Below are 15,972 nucleotides of genomic sequence, written 5' to 3' on the forward strand. Positions count from 1 at the left end.
GTAAAGAATTGGTACGATTTAAATTAATAAAAGGATGACAAAATTTAAATTATACAAAATGAAAATGAGAGTACCTATAGAATATGAAAATGGCACTTGTTAAGAAAAATTGTATGATTTAGAATTATTTTAAATAATAAATTAGAATCAAATTGAATTGATAGAATTATTTAAATAGAGGGAATTGAAGTAGTTGAAAAAGGTTTGATCAACTTAAATTTTAAAAATCAGATTAAATTGAGCCAATTTGAATAGCTTAATAATTGATTTGAATTAGTTTTTTTTACGAATTAGGTTTACATAAAACATAGTATTTAACTATTGATTATTGACTGTTTATTCGTAAGAAACAATCATTCTTGGTAAGATACAAGGTTTATAACTATAATAATTACCGAGAAAAAAAAAATGTATTTAACTATTGATTATTGACTGTTTATTTCGCGCGTTACACTCCATCTGATTTTACAACTTGAAGTAGCATTAAAATGGAATTGCATAAATTGTGTAGAAGAGAGAGAGAAACAAGCAGACAAAATTGTCAGTGTGGTGCAGTGGCCAAAGAGCTGTGATTGTTGCTATACCCCTCTCTTTCTCCCTCTCTTCCTACTCTCTCTCTCTCGCATATATATGTAAAGCACTGAAGCCCTAGTTCCCCAATCTCAAAACCCATCTCTCTCTATATATATATCACACAGAGCTTGCTATCTTCTATGTGAAAATGGCGGTGTTGATCTCATTTTTGCTTGCTTTCTGCTTCTTATTCGGTGGTTCTGCTTTAGCAGCTCTTCCTTTGGACGGTAAAGCTCATATCTAACTTTTATTTTTTAGCTGAGTTTCAAAGTTTGTTGCCTAATGATCTGTTTTGTGAAGTTGGGTTTTGGTATTTACAAGTTCCTTTGAGCTCTTCTGTGGTAGTTTCAAGCAAAATGTCATCTTCATGTGTTCGTTTTTCTTGATTTATGCTCTCTCACACACACATTTTAGGTGTTTCTCTCAGATTTTGATGTTGAAATGTGTTCGATTTTATCAATTTGAGGTTATCTTTTCAACTTAATGAATTATTTTTTTTTCAAAAATTTTGGTGTTGTGATATGGTTATATCCATTTGAGGGTCCATTTCATTAATTTTATACATCAATGTTATAGTAGCTCTCTCTCTCTCTCTCTCTCTCACACACACACACACACACACACACAAACTCACATTGGGTTTTCTTGATGTTTTTGATATATTTCTGACTTAATACATTACATCATTTTCTCCCTTGCTCTCCTTTTCTTTCCTAAATTTTTATTGTGTTGTGGTATATTTACATCCATTTGAGGGTTTTATCTCATTTTGGGATCTACACGTTTCATTAATTTTATACATCAATGATGTAGTAGCTACTACTCTCTCTGTCTCACACACACACACACAAAAACTCCCATTGGATGATGTTAATGTTTTTGATATATTTCTGACTTAAGTACATTGTTCTATAGATAAGACTATCAATGACCCATTCACTCTGTTTCTTTCATTAGGCCTCCTCCCAAATGGCAACTTTGAAGAGCAACCAAAACCAACTGGCATCAAGAAAACAGTACTCCAAGGAAAATACGCCCTACCCAAATGGGAAATCAATGGCTTCGTCGAGTACATCTCCGGCGGGCCACAGCCCGGTGGAATGTACTTCGCAGTTGCCCACGGTGTCCACGCCGTTAGGCTCGGAAACGAGGCCTCCATCTCTCAGACAATTCAAGTGAAACCAGGCTCTCTCTATGCACTCACATTTGGGGCATCGAGAACATGTGCACAAGAAGAGGTGTTGAGAGTCTCAGTACCTCCTCAAACAGGGGACCTTCCTCTGCAGACACTCTATAGCAGTGATGGAGGTGACACTTATGCTTATGGTTTTAAAGCCACTTCCAAATTTGTTAAGGTGATCTTCCACAATCCCGGGGTTCAAGAGGATCCTAGTTGTGGCCCACTATTGGATGCAGTTGCCATCAAAGAGCTCTATCCCCCAATGCCAACAAGAGGTATCATATAAACTACCTCTATGGTTTTACTTGTTGAAGTGTTGATTAACTAAATCTCTTTAGCTAGTGTGGATGATTTGTTATCTAGGTCTTATGTGCGTGTATGGTTCTTTGTTAATTCTTGTTCTTGGGATCTCTAGATTTGGTGACATGTCAGTATCTAATATGAAAGTCAATCTGAAATTTTACATGGGTTTAACAAACAAATGCTAACAAAACAGATCTCAGTCAAGAAACATGACAGAAAGAACATGCACTACATAAGACACAAATCGTAAGGTCTACGTCCACGATGTAGATCATGTGAAAGATTTTCACTATTCAGTCTCCAAATAGTGAAAATCTGTTTCAGTGTCCTCTCATACCACACCACAAACCCTAAATGCCCTTATTGACTGAACTACAAGAGAATTTACAACCCGGGTCCACAACCCACACAAAGCCCATTTTTTGGGTTGCCGAAACAAAATTTTCAGGTCTATGATTTTCATATAGTCAGTTTGGATTTATAATCAGGGTTTCTTTGTTATTCCGTGATTTGGTTAATTTCTCTCTTAATATTTTACAAGGGATACTTTTCTCTTGATCTGAATTGTATACTTCATTGGTTTCCAGGTGTTGGCACTGGTTGATATGTTGACCTCTATGGTTTGATTTGTAGAGTCTGTCTATAATTTTGAATCTACTTCTATATGTGCTTCTTTAATCAAGTAGTATTAATTTAGAATTTTGTACGAATTTAGAATTTTGTATTTGTGTTCACAAAATCTATGTAGGAATTTAATGGTTTTGACCAATTTTGTCTAACGATTTGTTTCAGACAACTTGGTGAAGAATAGTGGTTTTGAGGAGGGTCCCCATAGGTTGTTGAACTCTTCCAATGGTGTTCTTCTTCCTCCCAAACAGGAGGATCTCACATCCCCACTCCCCGGGTGGATGATTGAATCCCTTAAAGCTGTTAAGTTCATTGATAAGAAGCACTTCAATGTCCCCTATGGCCTTGCTGCAGTTGAATTGGTTGCAGGGAGAGAGAGTGCCATTGCCCAGATTATCCGAACGGTTCCCAACAAGCTTTACAATCTCACATTCACAGTAGGAGATGCAAAGAACGGTTGCCACGGGTCCATGATGGTTGAAGCATTCGCCGCCAAAGACACCCTGAAAGTACCCTTCAAATCTGAAGGCAAGGGCAGGTTCAAGACTGCTAGTTTCAAGTTCAAAGCAACTGCAGCCCGGACCAGACTAACATTCTTCAGCTCATACTACCACACTAGGGTTGATGACTTTGGTTCGCTTTGTGGTCCTATTCTCGATCAAGTTAGGGTTTTCCCAGTTGCTTAGAAAAGTTAGTCATAACCAAACTACAAAACTACATATGGATCATGTGTAATATTATAATTGATGCTTTTGCAATAGTCATTTGATCTCTCTATTGTAAATTGGCCACATATGAGGGCCTGAGGCACATTTCCTACCTATGATTGCTTAAACTTTTACATGCTTACTGTTTTGTACTTGCTATTATGATCTAGTCTTTCTGTGGTGTCCAGAAAAAAAGGCCTACAGCGGAATGGCACTGTGTGTGTGTGTGTATGTGGTGTCGGGTCTCTTAAGAACACTCCATAATTCATCATCTAGCACGAGCTCCATAATTCATCGTCTAGCACGAGTTGTCTCTAGTTCCACATGTACCAGGCACATTTTGTCCTGGAAGTTGTCCCTGATTCTACGTGCACCCTGGATAATTACCGGGAAAACTTCTAGGGTTTGGATTGGCACTTTGATTTTCATTTTTTGAAAGCTATACTGCTCTACCCAAACTTGGTCCATGCATGATGTACTACACATCTTAATAAAACATTCAACAGTTACAGTAGTTGTAACCTTGCGGTGTCAAATAAAGTTGATAAATTATATTATATGCAAAATCAAACAAATCCCAGCAAAATTGTCACAAATAAATGGTTGGCATCAACTAAATATTGTAGGCCTTCCATCAAACATGGAAATAATGTGTATTTCTATCATGTCGTGTCTCGATATTGTTGTGACAACCTAAGTGCATGAATATGGAGATCTAATAAAAGATCATAAAATAATCACACATAAATACCTGTCTTTTTTTTTACCATGATACCAGTTCACCAGTCCGTCTACTCATCTTCAGTGTTTTTTTTTTTTTTTTTACTCTATCTTCTCATAATGCACATATGAGATAGATCCAGGACTTGTGAGATTAAATCTCTCTCAATTTCAATTCATAACCTAAGTATATATTTATAAAGTCCTAAATCTAATTTTTTGGATCTCAAATTTGTGATTGCTTTGTTGTCATTCTTTGGATGTCCCTTTTTGTGGGCTTCAGCGTAAAAGGAGAATATAATATATTCTATTAATTCTTAGCAAATGCAGAGACAGAGCACATGAAAAGAAATGAAATGAGAAAGGGAGCAACAGGAGTCTTTCCTACCAGTGGAAGCACAAGCTCTCAAGCATCTATTGCAAACACAATACTTTTTCACACTTGATTCAGCACAAATTATATTGGATCATTTTATTTGCCAAATATATAATGGTAAGATTATATTGGATCATTTTATTTGCCAAATTATTTCATAGGGAACAAAAACTGGTTTTGATACAGCCAAGTACATGAAGGTCCTACAAAGATCTTTTAAGTGCCGCAAAAGTCAAAATCCATAGATCCCAGTATAAAAAAATAAAAAATAAAAAAGAAGAAAATCTTTGACATATTAATTAATAAACCATAGAAATTATTGGACATTGGTATAAAAGTGTAGATTATCAAGGATATTGAATAAAGAGGTGCAAATCTTTTTCCAACTGCCTCCATTAGCATCTCAATAACGGAGAAGGATTATAAAACCAACTATAGAATGAACAAAACAAAACAAAACAAATACAGTAAATAAATGTAAAATTAAAATAAAAATAAAAAAGGAAAAAGGCACCGGGCTCCTAGAATGCACAAAAATCAAAACAAAATAAGGGGGTCAGATATTGCAGCATTGACAGTAATAAATATACTAAAAGGACTTGAATTCTAGACTTTTTATTTTGAAAAGTGAAGAAGTATAATCTGGCTTGGAAGGCCTTCACTATAAAAGTGGAAATTAGTTTCTAAAATTCTAGATACATCAATTTTTGGAGGGAAAATCAAAAGGAGGATTATATAATATAACCCAACTCAAAGTTCGAGTAAAATCCTTCCATACTAGCTGAGCTACTTAAAGACAAGAAAAACTCTTAATAGAAAATGTACTTTAAATAAACTTCTATTTAAGAGAATAAAAAAAAATCATTAAAAAAATTATTACCGAGATGGTCTGCATTGGTGCATCCATAATGTTGTTCTATTGTGACGTTTTGAATTTGATAATAACATCTCCATACAGAGAGCTAAGATAAGACTGCACACATCTTAACCTTCTTATACAGTATAATAAAAACAATCTCGTACATTGAACTAGTCATTTTTAATCATTTTATTGCAACAAACCAGCAGAACACAACAATGAGAGGCTCCCCTCTCAAAAAAAAAAAAAAAAAAAACAATTAGAAAGCTAATTTTTATTTTTTTTTAATAAAAAGAAATAAATAATAAAATATTAAACAGCAAGAGGCAAATTTTAAGATTCACAATAGCTAAAAGTCTCATCTCCAAAAAGTCTACTAATTAAAGGCGTTTAAGAGTGGGACAATCAACAATTTTCAACAACATTGGCGGGATAAAAAAAAAAAAAAAAAAAAAACAGATAGCAAAAATAACACTAATCATGATCATCCAAGCAATTGGATTTCTTTTGCGGATTTGGCTTGGGTTGGTTTATAGATAAGTCTTTTCTAGTAATGGGTATGTTTGTACTCTGGTAGTTGGGCCTTGCCCATTTAATGGGCCACTGTAAATTTACACACTATATATAATTGCTTAACACCAAAGGGCATGTAGCCCAACTTTTTTGGGTAGATAACAGAATGCTCCGTTTGTTTGAGGGTAAAATATTTTTTCAAAAATTCGACGTAAATATTGACTTAAACCTTTGTCAATTAAAAATAATATATATATATATTTTACTTACAAAATATATATATATATTTCTCAAAAAAATATTTTATGTCAAAATAAACGAGGCTGAATACATAATTTTTTACACGTTTTTGGGTAATTTGAAACTTCACTATTCAACAAACCAAAGCCTATAATATATTGTCCTTCATTAATTTGCCGATACAAGGAAAAAAAGATATGATAAAGTGGGTTAATTTGCATATTTCTCTAGATTAAGGTTCCTTTAATAACGTTTACGTTTATTTGTTTCTAATTTCTTATTTTTATTTCTAGCTATTTCTATTTCTCTATGTTTCTCTGAAACTGAATCAACATTTGGTAACTTTAATTTATTTCTTCAATAATTCTGCTTGTCATTTGTGCGGGCCAACAAAATTCTCCAGCAAAAAAAAGGTAAATGGTAAACTGGTAAAGCCAGGACCCTACCATTTTCGTAATGCCAAGAACTTATGGGATTGAATAAATTTTAGTACTTAATTCTTGCTGGTATATAATGGTTCATGTATCATGATTACATAAACTATGTAACGTAATTGCTGCTTGTTGACACTCATTTTGGTAAAACATTGTGGTGATAACGTGGCAGTTGGCTTGGGCTAAATATGAATTATATTTTTATGTGGACTAGGATTGAAATTACATAAAGTTGAAGAGGTAGAAGTATTTGAATTAACAGGATGGACAGGGATTATAGTGTTGGTAATTATCTTTTAAATTGGTTTCAATTAGAAACTAATAATTATCTCTAGATTAGTTTAGTTTAAATTTATAAGTCAGTTGGGTTATAGAGTTGTGAGGTGAATGAAATGCTTATGTTTAGAAATTAGTTGATGATATTATTCTATAAAAAATTGTAGAAGCATAAACTGTAAGAGGTACAGTACCCTCAGAATCTTTTTATTAATGTTATTGATTTGTTAAGCTCTTCTCCCGTATAGCAACCTTGCTATCTCTCTCTCTCAATCTGTCTTCCTCTCGATCTCCTTCTATATTTATATCTTCTCCCCTTTCTATTCTCTTAACAGTTACTATTTTATTCACTTTACTAAAGTCTTTTTAACTAAGACTTACAAATGAGTATACTTGTTCTCTTTATCCTATAATTGTCTGAAAGTCAAAATTCTCAACGAGACTATTGTTGACTAAACACACTTGAATTACTTACATTGTTGGTTCTGGCATGCCGCAAACATCAAATTTAGAATTGGCTTTAGCCAGATTTTACCGTCAACAATAATGTAAAATTGTTATATAAGCGATGTAATAATATATAACGTGACACGAAATGAAATGATACAAGAGAGAATCTTAATTCTTTCTCTAATTAGTTTGACAATTAAGATTTATCTAAAGAAAAAAAATAATAAAAAGAATTAAAAAAAAATAAAAAATTTATGGTGTGGGAGAAGCTGAAGCAATAGATAGTCATAAAGTTTTTTTTTTTTGAAAAAAAGGGCTTGGATTGTCCACACTTCAAAAATGTAAATGACTTTGTGGCATCACTCTAGACATTTTTGAAGGCAAGAAAGCCAATTTTCTAAGATTCTAATTAATCATTTCCTCTTTATGACTTCATGTGATCATCCTCGACATATTTGAAGACAAGAAAGGTAATTTTCTTAGATTCTAAGTATCAACTACATGTGTTCTCTGATGTTTACATGGTATATGCTATATCATTACAAATTTCTTGGTGGTATCATGTTTTCTTTAAAGAAATTTTAATAATTATCTTAAAATATATATATATATATATATATATATATATTTCTATCTCCCAAAATAAAATATTGAGAATTTAAATGAACAATGTGAAGAACAAAATAAGCGTGGAAATTATTTATACTGACAAATAAATAATAATAATTATAACCAACAAAAATGTCGGACCTAGCACAAATTTGATTCTTTAATTATTCGAAACAGAAAAAAAAAAAAAAAATCAAATATAATATATTTTTAACTTATTAATATTATATTATATCAAAGACTAATTTCGTATTGAAAGCAGTAAAAGCTGGTCAGCTTAATTTACTTTAAAATAACAAAATTAATCAATTTATATATATATATATATATATATATATTATTTCAAAACATACGACTGTACAATGTAACCTTGCAAAATTGGATCTGGGTTATGAATTTTCAATCCAAATAATATCCAATTGTATCGTATACCAACAAATGTTACAGACTTGCAGTGTAAAATATAGGAGTAGTAGTAGCTGATGTGGATTTGCCTTGGAATTGACTCAGTTTTTGTTTGCATCCAAGTCGGCCCACTTCCTTGGATCCATGCAACTTAACACTAGAACCAGTTCAGAGTACAAGACAAAGAAAAGCTGTCGCTCCAGCTGCGGAGCCTGCGTGGCCTGCCCCATTATTTATTTATTTATTGATGACCAAGAGTTCCCTGAAATAAGGCCTCTTAGGACCCCATCTCATAACATCAAACTAGGAATAATGTAGCACAATTCCATAGCCACACACTGAATGAGTCGAGAATATAGAAAATTTGGAAGGTTCAAACACTGACCTGTGGAGTGCAAACACCGAACTCCTACTATCACTACTACGCTCCGAGAGCGCCATTATTTATTTATATAACTATATGTATATACATTTACATTCTTTATCTAAAATTATTATTTTAGTTTTTCGTACCAAAAAAAATTATAATTCTTTTTGCCCTTTAGATTCTTTTCAAATAAATTTACATTTTTTTTCTTCAATAAAATCCTAGTTTTTTCCCTTCCTAGTTCTCTCATATATTTTTATTTTTTTCTTCTAAATTTACTTCTTGCACTCATGTATAATGTCTTGCTTAGTTAGATTTTCTTTTTCATATCAATTATGTTCCCTCTTAAACAAATTTATGACCAACGTGAGTAATGACTGCGTATTTACTTTTAATTTTAATTATAATAATATATATATAAAAGAGTAGAGGACTCGATAATTCAGTGGGTTAGTATTTTGGGTGAATTTTAGAGTGTCAGTTTAGACTCTTTACATTTTACTAATTTAATTTTTAACACTTTTTACTTTGAAAAAAATATATATATAATCTATCAATTTAGATGCGCACATGGATAAGTTCAAAAAAATACTCTGAAAAAATGTATTTTTGGAACTAAATATTTGTGGGAAAAAAAAAAAGCAATATTGTTTCTTATCAAAAGGAAAGAAATAATAATAAATAAATAAAAAAAAAACCGGTGTTAAAATTAGAATTTACCATCAAATTAAACATGTTTCGTAATAATTGTAGCATTTGCTTTCACAATTATATGTCATTTTGATTATACTTAATATTTTAATATTCTTTATAAATTCCAAACTAACTAAGAAAAAAGAAATTTTATAATAATCCAAACTATGTATCAAAAAAAAAAAAAAAAAAAAAAACTTGAAAGAAAAGAATATTCCAAAGTAAAGTTCGTTAATAAAGCAAAAAATAAAAAATAAAGGTTAAAAGGTAAAAGAATTGAAAAAACTTGTGATCCGAACAATTTTCGGACCCACCGGATCTTTATAGACCCGACTTTAGATTCGTGCACGTTAATGATGACGTGTCAAGCACAAAGAGCCGTAATGTTGTCCGTCGTACAAAATGACGCTCAGTCCACGCTGTCTACAACTCTTCAAAGCTTAACCAATATATACTATATATATACTGTATATAGGTCTCTGTCTCCTCTTTCTCTACAACTCTTCCAAGCTCAATACACACACATATATACTATTCTCAGGTGTCACAGGTACATATATAGTGCTCTCTCTCTCTCTCTCTGCAATAGACTCGTTCTCTGCTAGGGTTTCTCAGATCTTGTAAGCTCTCTATTCGTTGTCTGATTCGTCAATTGTGTCTTCACTTTATTCAAGAATCTACATTGTGTTGATAGCATTTTGATCTCCTTTTGGAAAACAATTTTGAAAATCAGAATATTGAATTTGACTTCAAGAGGACTCTGTCTTGAATTTCAATGCTTCTGTGTTTAGATCTCAAAGTGGTTGGCGAGAATTAGAATCGCGAGATGTCGAAAGCTGGAGCGTTTGATCTCGCATCTGGTCTAGGCGGAAAGATCGAGAAAGATGATGTCCTCTCCGCCGTCGACAAGTGCGTTTCTTTCTCTAGAATGCCGTTTGAATCTCTCTCATTTTCTCTCTCTAGAACTGTGTTTAACGCTCTGTGAAGTGATGATTAAATTAATATTGTTTATTTCTATAAGTGTTGAATGTGTCTTTTTCTCTCGTTTGGAATAATCGTGCTTACACATCTCTCTAGGATAAAGTTTGAATCTCTTTCTCATCCTAGAGTGAAGTCTACGTATGCTGATTTTGATATTGGCTCAGTTCAACAAGAAAAGTGATGGATTTTTGGTACTTAATAATATGTGAATTTGGTGGCAATTACTATATTACATTAATTTATTGCGGAGATCTACTTATCCATTGAAAAGAAAAAGATTTATTGTGGTTGATCTGTCTTCTTCATTTGTTATTGTTATATTTCCTGGCATTATATTTATTTCACAATTAATGTTACTGTTTTCATAAGGTGTAATGAATTTTGTTCTGGGAATCAAATGTCAAACTTGTGATGCTATTTATGTCTTTCAGTGCCTCCACTTCTGTCTCTGGTTAATTCTGTTTTGGTACCTGGAAAGAATAGGAAAACAAAATTGGGAATTTTGTTATTGTGAACTTTTAGGAGTTGAATGGTGGTTGCGAGAATGCTTTCCTTTTCACTTTTTAATTTTTATTTGCCTCAAATCTTTTTGGGAACTTAACAAGATTCTTAAGCTGGTGTGCTATTTGACTGAACTCTGACGTATCTGCACAGCCGATTTATGGAGCCTTCAGGACCAGTATATTACCCAGGGAGCTGTTCTTGAATGATTAAATAATAATAAAAAATCTAGACCTGTTGTGATCAATTTTGTTGGATGGAATCTATTCTGAGTAAGGCAAGATGTTTGCTGCCCGCCTATTACCGGGAAGTGGATTTTGAGGAATTGGGAATTTCTTTCCTTCATTTGTAAAAATAAATAATCTATTATGGTCTAAATTACCAATCTTGTAGTGCTGCATTTATTGAAGTAACAAAGTATTCCCTAATACTTGAGGCATCCTTGATAAAAACAATGAAATTCTGAGTGTTTGCAGCGAACTGTAATGTTCTGATCTTTCTGGGTTTTGTTTGTTGGTTTGGGTCTGCGTGATGTGCTTGAGGTCTTTTGTGTACTTTTAATCTTTTGGTATAAGTTTCACTTTGATGATACAGGTACGAAAAGTATCATGTCTGTTATGGTGGTGAAGAGGAACAGAGAAAGGCTAATTACACGGACATGGTATTTTTTTTTTAAATATTCTATTTTATTATTATTATTTTTTTCAGATTCATCTCGAGAAGTATCATGTCTGTAATCAGAGGCATTTTCATAGCCTGCAATTTCTTAGAGAGGGAAAGTTTTGGACAAATATTATTTTATTATGGTTCCAGGACAAAGAAGTTCCAAGAATCAAACTTTTGATTTGATAATGACATTCCAAGAATCAAAGTTTTGTACTGTTTTCCGAAAATAAGTTAAAAAAGGCATGTTTCTATAGAAAAGTCTTGAACGGTTTTCTGAGTTCTCGAGAACTATTTTCAGAAAATTGAACAGCCATACAACCATGAGGTGGACTCATTTTAGTAATAATTCTTTCACCGAAACATGAGAACTCTTAAGCCCATGAGAACTGTTAAGTCCATTTGCATGATGCTTTGTCTGAATAGTCTGTAGTCTTGTAATTTACTATCTGGGTGCGAAATCACTTTACTTAACTAAACATGATCTTCTATTGTATAAGAATTGTTTTATGTCTTTTCAGGTTAACAAATACTATGATCTTGTTACCAGCTTTTATGAATATGGCTGGGGAGAGTCCTTCCATTTTGCACCCAGGTTAACATGACACTCTTTACAGGCTCATCGTTTATTTTCTTTTCTTCACTTTAGTTTTCACATGTGAGCTGTTTTTGTCTTTTACACACAGCTTTATATGCTTTTCAATTGCTGCTGATGAAACTAACATGATCTCCTATTTGTGCCTGCAGATGGAAAGGGGAGTCTCTTCAAGAGAGCATTAAGCGACATGAGCACTTCCTTGCTTTACAATTGGGCCTGAAACCCGGACAGAAGGTCTCTCTCCTTTGATAGATTGTACATTACCATATTAAAAAACCACTAGCTACTTGTTTTGGATTAGGAATTTGAGCTTTCTACCATCACTGTAGGTGTTGGATGTAGGATGCGGAATTGGTGGACCATTAAGGGAAATTGCTCGATTCAGGTAAGATAGCGATTCACGAGTTTATCTTATTTTGCGCTTGAGATGGTTGCTGAATTTTGTTAGTACTGGAAGTTGTGATTTCAAATTTATTAGCATAGTACTCCAATTTGTATCTCATTCACGCCATGTTTGATGGGTTATATTTGGTTGTTTATGATAGAATACCTAATTCTTATTAAGTTCTACCAATAACAATGATGATGGAGGGCATTAGTCTGTTTCTTTTTATATTTTTCTTTTCCTCAAAAAATATGAATAAGAACAATCATGTGTTATTTATGGTTGTCAGGGGTCTACTTTATTTTATCTATTTGATAATATTGTGCAAATAAAGACTGCAATATGGAAGAACTGGAGAAATTTAATAGTCAATTGTGTACGCTATGGACTGATTTTCTTTTTGTGACTATGACTAATGTTTTATTAATGTGATGATATTATTGGTACAAGTACATATATCTTTTTTTTGGTGAAGTGCGTATAAAAATGTTTTTCAGCTCAAGTGTATTTTGAAAAGTTTTGACAAGTTTCAGAGGTTCATTATTTTTCCATTAGAAGAGTTGTCCTACGATTCTGATTTGTATTGTGATATCTGGCAGCTCGACATCAGTTACAGGACTTAACAACAATGAATATCAGATTACAAGAGGGAAGGTACTTTTTTACGTCTGCCAAAAGATGGAATGTATCTGCAACAGCTCTTTGTTACATAATGTTTTTGAGTTTATCTATGACGAATTTGTAGCCAGAGATCCTGATATTCCATTTCTGATCTCGTTTCTGTTTCATAAGAACACATGACCAACATTGGGAACTTGAATAACTCATTCCCAGTGTAGACAGTTTATGGTTTTCCAAGGTTGATCATTTTGAGTACAGAGAATTCAGTTCATTTTGAACTCGAATTCATAATTAATGAAGGATGATACCAGTTTGCCATGGTCTAAATTTGCAAACTTTTATTCTGTTTCACATAACTTCTGAAATGCCGAATCTTTTCAGAAGCATTAATGCTTGCATGCTCCTGTTAATCTGCAGGCGCTTAATTGTGTTGCCGGAGTAGACAAGACTTGTGATTTTGTGAAGGTTAGTAGTTTTATATATTAAGTTCATGTTTGTTCTGCACTTTTTTTCCTGTGTGAATGCCTTAATAGTTGTTTTGTAATGATGCAGGCTGATTTCATGAATATGCCATTTCCAGAGAACAGTTTTGATGCAGTATATGCAATTGAGGCTACTTGTCATGCTCCAGATGCGGTATGCAAACTGAAAATGTTCAAGTTTGAAATTGTCATGAATATCCTTGGGTTAGGATGACATATCAAATTTTAGATTTTTTTTTTTTTTTTTTTTGCTGAATAATATCAATTTATTTTAGTTTTTGGTTCATTTGATTTTTGCTTATTTACCTTGCATTTCTGTTTTAAAGGTTGGATGCTACAAGCAGATATATAGGGTATTAAAGCCTGGTCAATGTTTTGCTGCATATGAGTGGTGCATGACTGATTCTTTTGACCCCAATAACCAAGATCACCAAAAAATTAAGGTTTTTCTAGATTCCCAAAATTCCTGTTAATTGGTATTTACGATGAATTTGTCTTTTAAAGGCTTGGTATGTATATAAAAATTTCATGGTCACAGGCTGAAATTGAGATTGGTGATGGCCTCCCCGACATTAGGTCAACAGGACAATGTCTTGAAGCACTGAAACAAGCTGGTTTTGAAGTGAGTAGTGAGCTACTATTATTTCTACTGAATGTCTGAATGAGTTTTAAAGGAGATCGCCATACAACCAAAATTATTGATAATTTGCTTTTGTCTCTCTAGGTTATATGGGATAAGGATCTTGCAGTGGGCTCACCCATGCCTTGGTACTTACCTTTGGATACAAGTCACTTTTCACTCAGTAGTTTCCGCCTAACAGCTATTGGACGTTTTATTACCAAAAACATGGTAAGATCTGTGCATTTCGTGCCTTGTATACCTGTTATATTGTTTTTAGCAAAATTATATACATTTTGTTTGGCGGTGTCCTGGCATCAATTATATGGATTTTCTTGTGTGTTCTCTTCCCCAAGGTGCAAGAATCAGTTCATTATTGTTTTGATTCTTTTCTCTGCAGGTCATGGCCCTAGAATATGTGGGACTTGCCCCTAAGGGAAGTCAAAGAGTTCAATTGTTCTTAGAGAAAGCTGCAGAAGGGCTAGTTGATGGTGGAAGGTGAGAATTATCTTCTCTCACATTGTTGTCCGTTCTCTCACACTTATATCCACCAAATAGACTAATACTGATTTCTGTTTTGAGTATCTCTTGCTGAGCTGAGTATCTCTTGCTGAGCATTATATTTGAAACAAGGGTGCTTATCCCCAAGGAAATTTAATTGGGCACATGACACATTGAGTGTACAAAATTAACCATTAGGCTGGATAAACCTCACTTCTAATTTTTCTTGGGGCCAGTAATCAACATGAGTTGGTGATTTTATGTGAATCTATTTGTAAACTTTTTCTGGTATTTAGAGACAAATAAATCTTTTGTAATGGTTGCTCTTCTTGGCTCTTGGAGAGCTTGAGGGAGGGATGGAAAATGTTTCTATATGCACAGCTTCCCCCAGGCATTTGTAATTTTCTATGCCTTCTCCTCATTTCGTGCACGAAGCCAAGAGTAATAAAGAAAAGAGGCATTGGATTGTTCAATATCACCCATCACAACAATGTTAAGTGACTAATTAATTTTCCTATCCTGAGCTGCCTTCCAATTTAACATTTAAAGTTGATTGAAACGCGAGGACCCTGAAGCTTCTTCCTTGTACAAATTGAACCATGTTTTCTTTGTGGTCAGTGTGGAGCTTTTTTCAGATTTTTCACTGACAGAATTGTATTACCGGGTGTTTCAGGAAAGAGATCTTCACGCCAATGTACTTCTTCTTGGCTCGGAAGCCTCATTTGGACGGCCAGTAATGTTGCAATATGTATTAACTAACCTGCTGCTGTATTTATTGAATGTTTCGGGGTTCAATCCATGTCAGAACTGTAAACGATGATGATAGGTCACTTTAAATTGCGAGGCAGCTTGTTTGTTTTGAGTTCTGTGTCTGGTTTCCTGTGATTTCACCGCCTCTTGATATACTGGGTTTCTAAGTGATGGTGACAGTAGGGTTTTTTTTTTTTGGTTTAATGACAGTAGGGTTTTATGGCAACTTAAATCCAGTTTTTTATTTCATCGCTTATTTTCCGACGTTTACATTTCTTAAGAATTTCTATTTAGTAGATCATGCAAGACAATAGAATTTGGTTGTTTCAACAACTATTTATATAGCTTGAACTTTTTGCTTTGTCAGGAAGATGGTTCTATATATGCATCTAAAAACAGTGCACTGAATGGATGAGCCGAGGTTACTCTACTCCTCCATTGGATGCATTGAAGTGGAGCCATGTTGAATGCATCCAATGGAGGAGTTGTTCCGGCTCTCCCATTGGGTGCACTATTTTCGGAATGAAAGATCTTTTTGC

At 33.5% G+C, this 15,972-nt stretch overlaps 2 protein-coding genes across 3 annotated transcripts; both read left to right on the forward strand.

The window, feature by feature from the left end:
- Positions 1–523: 523 nt before the first annotated feature.
- LOC132299352 (protein DUF642 L-GALACTONO-1,4-LACTONE-RESPONSIVE GENE 2-like) lies at positions 524–3,524 on the forward strand. The gene is made up of 3 exons (XM_059795894.1): positions 524–800; positions 1,531–2,028; positions 2,849–3,524. The coding sequence occupies exons 1-3, from the start codon at positions 722–724 to the stop codon at positions 3,367–3,369; spliced, it is 1,098 nt and encodes a 365-aa protein (XP_059651877.1). The 5' UTR covers positions 524–721; the 3' UTR covers positions 3,370–3,524.
- Positions 3,525–9,761: 6,237 nt separating this feature from the next.
- Positions 9,762–15,545, forward strand: LOC132299353 (cycloartenol-C-24-methyltransferase). 2 transcript variants are annotated; one of them, XM_059795896.1, is made up of 14 exons: positions 9,762–9,882; positions 10,124–10,241; positions 11,409–11,475; positions 11,999–12,072; positions 12,225–12,309; positions 12,405–12,460; positions 13,060–13,114; positions 13,499–13,546; positions 13,634–13,717; positions 13,890–14,006; positions 14,102–14,185; positions 14,288–14,413; positions 14,583–14,680; positions 15,357–15,545. In XM_059795896.1, the coding sequence occupies exons 2-14, from the start codon at positions 10,159–10,161 to the stop codon at positions 15,418–15,420; spliced, it is 1,041 nt and encodes a 346-aa protein (XP_059651879.1). In that variant the 5' UTR covers positions 9,762–9,882; positions 10,124–10,158; the 3' UTR covers positions 15,421–15,545. The 2 variants fall into 2 exon arrangements, with proteins under 2 accessions (XP_059651879.1, XP_059651878.1); XM_059795895.1 differs by having other exon boundaries at positions 9,791–9,952.
- Positions 15,546–15,972: the final 427 nt, after the last annotated feature.

This window comes from Cornus florida, unplaced genomic scaffold (assembly GCF_030987335.1).
Source record: "Cornus florida cultivar Cherokee Brave unplaced genomic scaffold, ASM3098733v1 CherokeeBrave_3.0.0_Hap2_Chr03, whole genome shotgun sequence".
Taxonomy (NCBI): Eukaryota; Viridiplantae; Streptophyta; class Magnoliopsida; order Cornales; family Cornaceae; genus Cornus; species Cornus florida.

Coding starts and splice junctions, on each gene's coding strand:
- LOC132299353 (XM_059795896.1), top strand. CDS start 10,159: ATGTCGAAAGCTGGAGCGTTTGATCTCGCATCTGGTCTAGGCGGAAAG. Junction 11,476..11,998: donor AGGCTAATTACACGGACATG/GTATTTTTTTTT, acceptor ATGTCTTTTCAG/GTTAACAAATACTATGATCT. Junction 12,073..12,224: donor TCCTTCCATTTTGCACCCAG/GTTAACATGACA, acceptor TTGTGCCTGCAG/ATGGAAAGGGGAGTCTCTTC.
- LOC132299352 (XM_059795894.1), top strand. CDS start 722: ATGGCGGTGTTGATCTCATTTTTGCTTGCTTTCTGCTTCTTATTCGGT. Junction 801..1,530: donor AGCAGCTCTTCCTTTGGACG/GTAAAGCTCATA, acceptor TTCTTTCATTAG/GCCTCCTCCCAAATGGCAAC. Junction 2,029..2,848: donor TCCCCCAATGCCAACAAGAG/GTATCATATAAA, acceptor GATTTGTTTCAG/ACAACTTGGTGAAGAATAGT.